Genomic DNA, 10968 nt, shown 5'->3' on the forward strand with positions numbered 1-10968 from the left:
AAAAAACATCCTCAGCAATCTACACACAATACCCCATAATGTCAAAGCAAAAACAGACTTATAGTCATTTTTGCACATTTATTAAAAATAAAAATACAGTAATACCTTATTTACATAAGTAATCAGACCCTTTTCTATGAGACTCACCTTCCAACAGGACAACGACCCTAAGCACACAATCAAGACAACGCAGGAGTGGCTTCGGGACAAGTCTCTGAATGTCCTTGAGTGGCCCAGCCAGAGCCCAAACTTGAACCCGATCAAACATCTCTGGAGGGACCTGAAAAACAGCTGTGCAGCAACACTCCCGATCCAACCTGACAGAGCTTGAGAGAATCTGCAGAGAAGAATGGGAGAAACTTACCGAATAAAGGTGTGCCAAGCTTGTAGCATCATACCCAATAAGAATAGATGCTGTAATCTCTGACAAAAGTGCTTCAACAAAGTACTGGGTAAAGGGTCTGAATACTTATGTAAATGTGATATTTTCTGTTTTTTTATATTTTTATAAATGAGCTAAATTAAATAAATAAAAATGTTTTTGCTTCTTCGTTTTGGGATTTTCAGTGTAGATTGATGAGGGGGGAGAAACAATTTAATCAATTTAAAAAAAAAGCTGTAGCATAACAAAATGTGGAAAAAGTCAAGGGGTCTGAATACTTTCTGAAGGCACTGTATGTATGTAGGCTAATGGTATAGCTACTACACCACCAGCAAACACTAGAGGTGCAAGTGAACGTGCTACATTTAGGGTCAGGTGTGAGTGAGAGAGAGAAAGAGAGAAAGAAGGGGGAGAGAGAGAGAAAGGTGGAGAGAGAGTTTGTGCAGTATTCCACTATGTTTGTGTGGTGTTTTCTTCGGGTCGTACTGTATGGAGCAGAGGGGGGTTGAGGAAAAGCTGATTACTTGAATATGGGGAGGAGGGGAAGGGTATACAGGCTGAACTGAAGCCTGGTGGTGAGAAGAGGAGGGGCTAGTGTGGAAAGGGGCGGTCCTACTGTACTCATAATATGAAGGGGACATGTATATTTACCCAATATCTTGCTCATTGTTTAGTCAAACCAAGCTGCAAGGATACCGCTGAAGACCTGAAGACCAGAAAGGACATTTTCAGGTTCAGTTTTTGGGTGGGAGACACAGTTGTGTGTTTTTCAACCAGTTTTAATGGTGCGTAAAGGGATGCTCTGAGTCGGGTCTCTGGAGCTCTCACCTGTAGTCAAGGAAGCAGTGAAAGACGTTTTAGTTTTGTTTCGAAACGAATATTTTGTGACAGAAGGGTTCTTTCGCAGTATGTCACTGGAATACGCCATTCTTGTTCACTAAATGGACTATTGAATACCTGTTACTTATTTGGTTATATATTTTCAACAATACGTTTTTTTTTTGTCATATGTCTAACAATTAAAATAGATTAACTGTGAAATATCACAACTTTGTTACTCAAATTAGACAGTCGCGTTAATAACGGTCAATACGAGATAAAAAGCTGTTATCTCATGTTTTTGTTGTCGTTGCCCGCAGTGCAAACTAGGCATTTTTCGTATTTTATCAACTGATTAGGTAGGCGAACTTGTTGCAATTTCCTTAGCGCTCAGGTAGTGCGCCAGTGCAACATTCTAACAGCAAATACATTGGTATTCTGGACAACATGAGAATACAGGTTTAAAAACAAGTTTACATGACGTGTAACTGCACTGATTTATTGTTATATAAATTAACTATTTGCGGCAGTGCGTTGCCCATAACATCTGAAGGCTCGATTCGATTCGCGAGGTGTTGAATAGGCTACACCAGAATACTGCAACAAGTAAACAATTACTTGTATCTACTCATCTTCGACACTTTTGGGCGAAGTGCTGTGAAGTGTGCTGTGTGGTCTTACCGAAGCGCACGTCCAAGTGCTCTTTAGCTATCAATTTAGAGCGACCACAGGCACAGCTGCAGCAGCAAGTGTCACAGCGAGGACTGAACAACTCTATCACCAAAATGACGAACGGACCAAGGCAACGGGGCAGCGCAGCCGCGTCTGGCGGGGATGCTGTCTCCGAGTCCGGGAAGGAGTCAGGAGGGGTGGCTCTGAAGAAAGAGATCGGCCTTGTGAGCGCCTGCGGAATTATTGTTGGTAAGTGTCAAAAATCAAACATTGGATAGGATAATGTCTCTAATAATGTTCATGCGTATTTGCAAAGGCTGGTTTGCGAATACGTTATTAATAGGCGTAGTTAATTTTGAATAATAGCCTACTGTGACCCACCTGAGCTTTAGGTACACTGACTCAGAGAAAGTGTGTGTGTGTGTGTGTGTGTGCGTTCGTGCATAACTAGTTGGAAAACCAGTGCTATGAGAGTGAATTGGACTGACCACTGCTCAGAGTAGCTGAGAGCTGCTTTTAAGTATGTCATAAACATTATGAATAAGATTTGGTTTGGGTAGCATAAGGTCGCTCTCCTACTTACTCAAAATGGGACCTTATTAGTGGATCATTTTAAACATATTCTAATGTCGGCTAATTATCGTTGATGGCTATTGCATCACTTCAGCAGTTACCAGTCATTCAATTCAATTCGTTCTCTATCTCGCTGTGAGTTCATTAGTCAGTTAATCAGCAACACTTTGATCATCTCTTTAATCTTCGGCCCAAACTGAAACGGTCAGGACATTATCTCCATCATTGCTGTAAATTAAGATGTCTGAGCTCTGAGCTGTAATTTCAAGAAAAAGCAACACTTTTTCACATTTACAATTTCTTTGTAGTTCCAAGTAATTACACCACCATTACCATTAGAAAGTGAAAACCCATGTAACCACCGAACTAGGCTTATATCACTTGTAAATCTGTTTACCAATACTTATGATCAGAGCCATCTGATGTAGTTTATGCTTAGTGAAAGTGATCCTCCCGATATTCAAACACATCAGGGCCTGACTTTTTTTTTTACGAGGAGCTTGTGTATGCACCAGTTGAGAAAGGTAGGCGCGCACAGAGGAATTTATGAGCACAATGCAAATCATTTGAGGCGTGTAAATCGATACACAGACAAGGGATTTGTTGTTGTGAGGTCCAGGTGAATCAGTGGGGTGGTCTCTGGTCTCTGGTCTTTCAACCTTGAGGGAGATGACTCACTCACTGACAGGTTTCCATGGTAACTGAACTGACTGGATAGTCCCAGGGTCCTTTCTGTTTAGAGACAGAGTTGGGGGTAGAGAGAGAGAGAGAGCGAGAGAGAGGGGGAGAGAGAGAGAGAGGGGTGGGGGGGAGGGAGAGAGAAAAAGAGAGAGAGAGAGAAGAGAGAGAGAGAGAGAAAAAAGAGATAGAGAGAGAGCGAGAGGTGGAGGGGGTCACAGCTAACAGAAAATGAAGCAGATATTGAAGGGAAGGCCCATGGTAGACCTCTCCTTTGAGCTCTATTGAATGAACCTGTATGAAGAGAGCCCCTATGTCCTGACTTCTGCCCCATAGACTCTCCACCATTCAAATATCATTCATTCATCTCCAACATAAATACTAGACATCGCCGTCATTAAAACAGAACGGTTCAAAACTAAAATGGCACCCTATTCTTAATTAAAGTGCATTACTTTTGACCAGAGCTCTATGGGCCATGGCCCAAAGTGGTGCACTATATAGGGGATATGGTGCCACTTGGGTCACAGCCCTTGTTGTTTTTAAATGCAAAAGAGTGAAGAGACTAGAGGTGTGAATTGCTCCCACCCAGTCCATAGGTTCTTCATCTTCCAAATATCATTAACAGTTTAACCCACATCATTTAACCCCTATCATGAAAGTTTAAAAGAGCAAGCCAATGATTACCATAGTAGCCTACATGTCATGATGACACTCTAGTCTACAGTAAGGTCACTCTTTCACAAACACATCTGGGCCATATTCATTAATGCACACCAAAGCAAAATGGTTTGCAACAGAAGACGAAAACAAACATTTCTTATGGCATAAGTTTAGGTACTGTCCCTCCCTGTTTGAATGTTTTCTTCCGTTCTATGCCAAATGAACACAACCCTGATCTCTCCTCTTATCTCACGTGAGAGGCCTTATCGTCAGATGACTGAACTCAAACTGCCATGTTCCAACTCTTCCCTCAGCCTTTGTTCTCTGTTCCCTTGAAGGGGACTGAGGGCGCGGGGGGGGGGGGGGGGGGGGGTTATGAGCTAAAGGTACAGTCAGTCAGATCTATTGTGAGTCCACCTTCACCCCCTTCTGGGTGAGGGGGGGGGGGCTGAGGGGGGTGAGGAGGGGAAGGTGGCCTAATCAGAGTCAGCAGGTAGGAGTGTCAGTCAGGTGGGTGGATGATGGGGATTGCAGCAGCTCACCACATTCTTCACCTCCCCCTTTTCATTCCTTCTAACATTATTTAATTCTTCATTCTTCACCTCTTTTACTCTGGGCCCATTAAACTCAAAGCTGGGCACTGCTGTAATGATAAGTGCTAATTGGCAGCGCTCTCTGAGGTGTGTGTGTCTTAGCGTCAGTGTGTGTGTGTGTGTGTGTGTGTGTGTGTGTGTGTGTGTGTGTGTTCTTTGAGAGCTTCTGGACAGTGTCCAAGCAGCAGGTTGCCTCAGCTGGGCAGTTTGTAGAGGGCTTTAGGGACAGGGAGGAAGTGAAAATGCGCTAATCTCCCTGGTCTTTGTAATACCACAGAACCTGCTCACAGCTGTAGCGCTACTCTCTGGCTTGAAGTCCCCATGGTACAGATCTAGGATCAGCTTCCTAACCTTAACCATTAGTGTAGGTCTCGGAGAGCCTTTTGCACATTACATCTGTGCTCAGTGTTCATCTGTCTGTGTTGTTCTGGGATGCTTGTCAGTTCATCACAGCTTGGAGCTTGGGAGCTCTGGTCAAGGGCCCTGCCTCTGGTAAGGGGGCAGTAGACTGGGACACACTACACAGCACATTGTTCATGAAAGGGGATCATAAGGCTGATGTAAGCAATGTCTGCGTCTCAAATTGTCACCCTATTCCCTATAAAGTAGGGCACTGTGTTGGGGAATAGGGTGCCAATTGGGACGCAGCCTTTGTCTGAGTAAGTAAGCCTAGCACATGACATGAACAGCTTTGTCTGAGCTGTAGGCCTACCAGTATTGTTTGAGGCCAGTGATGTTTTAGTGTACATTCTCCTGCAGATTACACATGCTGGGTTTGGTTCTTACTTGTTCTAGTGCTTACAGAGACCTTTAGGTTTCATTCTCAATTCTCCACCATTCTCTCAAAGTGTGTGGATGCAAACTCCCCTTCATGGCGTGAACAATGGTGGAAACTACCACCTGCCAATGACTACACCAATCCTACCAGTCCCCTCTCATTGTCCCACCAGTCACCCTATAACCTAACCCAGCCCCCTCTCATTGTCTCACCAGTCACCCTATAACCTAACCCAGTCCCCTCTCATTGTCCCACCAGTCACCCTATAACCTAACCCAGTCCCCTCTCATTGTCCCACCAGTCACCCTATAACCTAACCCAGTCCCCTCTCATTGTCTCACCAGTCACCCTATAACCTAACCCAGCTCCCTCTCATTGTCTCACCAGTCACTCTATAACCTAACCCAGTCCCCTCTCATTGTCCCACCAGTCACCCTATAACCTAACCCAGTCCCCTCTCATTGCCTCACCAGTCACCCTATAACCTAACCCAGTCCCCTCTCATTGTCTCACCAGTCACCCTATAACCTAACCCAGTCCCCTCTCATTGTCTCACCAGTCACCCTATAACCTAACCCAGTCCCCTCTCATTGTCTCACCAGTCACCCTATAACCTAACCCAGTCCCCTCTCATTGTCTCACCAGTCACCCTATAACCTAACCCAGTCCCCTCTCATTGTCTCAACAGTCACCCTATAACCTAACCCAGTCCCCTCTCATTGTCTCACCAGTCACCCTATAACCTAACCCAGTGCTCTCTCATTGTCTCACCAGTCACCCTATAACCTAACCCAGTCCCCTCTCATTGTCTCACCAGTCACCCTATAACCTAACCCAGTCCCCTCTCATTGTCCCACCAGTCACCCTATAACCTAACCCAGTCCCCTCTCATTGTCTCACCAGTCACCCTATAACCTAACCCAGTCCCCTCTCATTGTCTCACCAGTCACCCTATAACCTAACCCAGCCCCCTCTCATTGTCTCACCAGTCACCCTATAACCTAACCCAGTCCCCTCTCATTGTCCCACCAGTCACCCTATAACCTAACCCAGCCCCCTCTCATTGTCTCACCAGTCACCCTATAACCTAACCCAGTCCCCTCTCATTGTCTCACCAGTCACCCTATAACCTAACCCTGCCCCCTCTCATTGTCTCACCAGTCACCCTATAACCTAACCCAGTCCCCTCTCATTGTCTCACCAGTCACCCTATAACCTAACCCAGTGCTCTCTCATTGTCTCACCAGTCACCCTATAACCTAACCCAGTCCTCTCTCATTGTCTCACCAGTCACCCGATAACCTAACCCAGTCCCCTCTCATTGTCCCACCAGTCACCCTATAACCTAACCCAGTCCCCTCTCATTGTCTCACCAGTCACCCTATAACCTAACCCAGTCCCCTCTCATTGTCTCACCAGTCACCCTATAACCTAACCCAGCCCCCTCTCATTGTCTCACCAGTCACCCTATAACCTAACCCAGTCCCCTCTCATTGTCTCACCAGTCACCCTATAACCTAACCCATTGCTCTCTCATTGTCTCACCATCCAAGGGTCACAGAGTTGCTGAACTGAAGCCTTGTCTTACCTGTAGAGGAATGTTGAAGTAAAAGAGAACACACACACACACCAAACCCTATTCCAAAAGTCTATATCAATACCTTTGGCTTTTGTACTGTGTATTCTCCTCAGTCAACTCTGACTCTGCAAGTTCTAACATACAATCTTTAGCCCTGGCGTGCTATTCGCTGTCAAGGTTTATGAGCCAATCAGTCAGCTGAATCTGATTCTCAACCCCTGACCTCTGACCCCTACTGCTTCTTCAGATCTCTGATGGGGTGTGAGTAGTTAACCTGTCATCTAAACCAAGTCTAACCTAACACACACACACACACACAGACTCTTTCATGTTTCCTAGCTCTATAAACTGACTGCCAGTCTGATGCTTATATAGGCTGTCAGGGCATTGTTCCGATGTAGTGTAGGGGCCTCCTTAGTACACACACACACACACACACACACACACACACACACACACACACACACACACACACACACACACACACACACACACACACACCTCTCCCCCTTTCTCTCTCTCTCTCTCTCTCTCTCTCTCTCTCTCTGTGTCTTCTCATTCTCAGTGCTAACTCAGCACATTGTGTTTCCACTCTGGCTGGCTGGCTGCTCACTGCTGTTAAAATTAAATTCTCTCCTCTCTCTTTGTGTGTGTCTCTCTCTCTCTCTCTCTTTCTTCTACTTTATCTGTCTCCTTCGTCCTCACCTTTTCCCTCTGTCATCCATTGTTCACTACACCACTCTTTAAATCCCAACATTCTGTTTGTCTCCCTCCGTTTTTGCCCTCCTTCTCTTCTCTAGGAAATCTGCTAAAAGGCTGAGCAATCAGATGTGTTAATGGAACATCTGTGTCAGAACTTCCTCCTCCCCTGGGTATGGTAACACGGTGTTGTCTCTCAGAGGTATAGAGCTCATGATTGGAAGAGGGATTCTGAACGGTGCTTTTGTTACACAAATGGTTTAGAATCCCTCTTTAAACTGCCTCCTTTGCTTCCACTCTGTTCCCCCCAATTGATCTCCTGATTGCAAACCTGTGACGAATGCTGGTGTCACGTCGATAACGTTCCCTTCTCCCATCGTTATTAGATGGTGGAACTGATGTTCTCTCACCCTAATGTCTCCATCCCCCTTCAGCTCTTCCTGCCTGTGAATAACACTGATGTCACGCTAGTAACCCCCCACCCCCCCTCTCCCTTCTCCTTGGTACCTCAAATAACTGTTGGTGTCACTTCAATAACAGTCCCCTCTTCTTCTCTCTATCCTAGGTAACATCATCGGGTCGGGCATCTTCGTCAGCCCTAAGGGTGTGATGGAGAACGCCAGTTCGGTGGGTCTGGCGCTGATCGTGTGGATCGTCACCGGCATCATCACGGCCATCGGGGCGCTGTGCTACGCCGAGCTGGGTGTCACCATCCCCAAGTCAGGGGGAGACTACGCATACGTCAAGGACATCTTCGGAGGACTGGCAGGGTGAGTGGCTGGATCTATGGTGCTTGGTGACCTTTGACCCACGACTGTAGTCACTGATCTAACTCACTCACTCATTCTTATCCTCTCTGGTATCCTCTGCCCAGGACATATCACCAATCCTTTGTCCACATTGATTAATGTGTTTTGTAGTGTTCGCCCAGACGGTTAACACACACAGATCTTGTGTTGTAACAGTCTGGATCCATTTTGTATCAGAGTATTTTCAGAGAGGAATCCACCCAGACCAAAACACCTCAGACTATTGTTAGTGTCCCGTCAGTAGATCAATGAGAGGTTTACAATGAAACTAACTTTTACCCAGAACTAACTGATATTCTCTGTTTGAAGGCTTTGTCTAGTATGTTAGAATGGGTCTCGTACGGTTTCCTCCAGATGCCTCAGATGTTTAGGTTTGAAGTTCTTCGGGGCACATACTGTTTCCTTCTCTCTGTGATACCAAGTTACGATCAAGGAGTGTTTGTTTTGATGGTGTACTGTGTAGGAGTAGGAGGGTACAGCAGAAACAAGGTTGTTGATAACGACACCCCTGCGTTGCCGGGTGGTGGGGGTGGACTCTTCCGCAGAGTCTCTCCATAGGTGTTTGTGGATGTGCCCATTCAATTGGTGTGGGGGTGTCAGGCCAGGCATTCCAGTACTAGCCATGGTGGTGCTGACACTCAGTCCTGATGATGTACTATCACACATAGTTAGCAAATCAATTCCTAAACTGAGGGCTCAGCTTTGGAGCTTTTCTTTAATCTTGCACACGTATTGCCTTGTGAACATTTTGTTAACACACACATAGACACACTCTGGCTCAACACCGGCTCACACACACACGCATGCACACACACACACACACTGTTTTTGTGAGTAACAGCTTGGCTAACATGGGGAACGCAGCGAAGCATAATGACGCTGGTGGAGAATTTTGGGAAAAACCATATTCTGATGTGGTCTCCTCCTCTAGTCAGATAAATATCGCTGCCCCCTCCTTAACACACACACACACATCCACTCTCTGAGTGAGTGAGTGAGTGAGTGACCTCTATCCCTCTAAGAGTAGCTCTGCCCCTTCATGATTTATATAATACATTGTTATCCAGTCCTACTATGTTTTAAACACACTATCTGAGGGTGTGTGTGTGTGTGTGTGTGTGTGTGTGTGTGTGTGTGTGCGCGCAGTGTCTACATGCTGTTCATAACCCTAATTTACCCCTTCCTCTCCTCTCCCTCCATCTCTCTTCCTCCCTCCCTTCCTCCCTTCCTCCCTCCTCCTCCTCTAGGTTCCTGCGTCTGTGGATCGCAGTGCTGGTGATCTACCCCACCAACCAGGCGGTGATCGCCCTCACCTTCTCCAACTACGTCCTACAGCCCCTCTTCCCAACCTGCTTCCCCCCGGAGAACGGACTGCGCCTGCTGGCCGGCGTCTGCCTACGTGAGTACCCTGTACCCTGGAGGGAGGGGGGGGGGGGGGGGGGGGGGGGTGTTGAAAAGTTGAATGGATTGAATGTGAGAGAGTGACAGAGAGAGAGAGAGAGTGACAGAGAGGGAGAGAGAGTGACAGAGGGAGATAGAGTGACAGAGAGAGAGAGAGAGAAAGATAGAAACAAGAGGGAAAGAGAGATAGTTTTTTTAAATATGTTTTTTTCCCATGTTTAGCTATGCAATGATAATGCAATTCTATGCTACAATTACTGCAAGTCTTTAAAACTATTTTAGCCTTACTTGGACAACTTAGATTGGTTTGTTCTCTACTCTGTGTTTTGTCAACTCTCTGCATGCCAGAGATTTTTTGTTTGTAGGAAACCCATAAGATTCTGTTGTGTTGGTGTAGTAGTAGAGCCTCTTCGTGCAGGAAGAGTGGAAAGGGCGGGGAATGGACATGCAAAAGAGAGAGGAGTAAAACATTAACAGATTGTTCCTTCACAGATCTGAGAAAACTGGAATCGGTGCAAGCAGTAGCTACATCTACGCTGTATTGCTTTCACTTATTCAATCATGTCAGATCTGTGAAGGAGAGTGAAGGAGGGCAAATAGTGGGGAACAACTTTGTGAGGTTGAATTTAACCTGGGTCTCTTTCTGGTTCACTCACCCTTCACACACACTTTCTCTCTTCATCTCTCTCTCCATCTCTCGCTCTCTCTCTCTTCATCTCTCTCGCTCTCTCTCTCTATTCATCTCTCTCTCGCCATCTCTCTCTCTAGCTCTGTCTCTCTCTCCATCTTGCTCTCTCTCTCTATTCATCTCTCTCTCTCTCGCTCTCTCTCTCTATTCATCTCTCTCTCTAGCACTGTCTCTCTCTCCATCTCTCGCTCTCTCTCTCTTAATCTCTCTCTCTCTCTCTATTCATCTCTCTCTCTCTCCATCTCGCTCTCTCTCTCTATTCATCTCTCTCTCTCTAGCTCTTTCTCTCTCTCCATCTCTCGCTCTCTCTCTCTTCATCTCTCTCTCTCTCTTCGTCTCTCTCCATCTCTCTCTCTATTCATCTCTCTCTCTCTCCATCTCTCTCTCTCTGTCTCTCTCTATTCATCTCTCTCTCTCTAACTCTGTCTCACTCTTCATCTCTCTCTCTCTCCATCTCTCTCTCTCTTCATCTCTCTCCATCTCTCTCTCTATTCATCTCTCTCTCTCTCTCTCTCTATTCATCTCTCTCTCTCTGTCTCTCTCTATTCATCTCTCTCTCTCTCGCTCTCTCTCTCTCTCTTCATCTCTCTCGCTCTCTCGCTCTTCATCTCTCTCGCTATCTCTCTCTCTCTCT

At 46.1% G+C, this 10968-nt stretch overlaps 1 protein-coding gene across 1 annotated transcript in view; it reads left to right on the top strand.

Moving 5' to 3' along the window:
• The first annotated feature begins 775 nt into the window (after positions 1-775).
• The window catches only part of LOC110531623 (large neutral amino acids transporter small subunit 2), a 28918-nt gene continuing 18725 nt past the window's right edge, over positions 776-10968 (top strand). The window contains exons 1-3 of the mRNA XM_036987455.2: positions 776-2122; positions 8002-8206; positions 9493-9644. Coding sequence (XP_036843350.1) covers positions 1987-2122; positions 8002-8206; positions 9493-9644 — 493 coding nt within the window. The 5' untranslated portion in view covers positions 776-1986. The remainder of the gene's footprint in view (positions 2123-8001; positions 8207-9492; positions 9645-10968) is intronic.

The sequence above is a fragment of the Oncorhynchus mykiss genome, chromosome 9 (assembly GCF_057628025.1).
Source record: "Oncorhynchus mykiss isolate SJ-2025 chromosome 9, ASM5762802v1, whole genome shotgun sequence".
NCBI lineage: Eukaryota > Metazoa > Chordata > Actinopteri > Salmoniformes > Salmonidae > Oncorhynchus > Oncorhynchus mykiss.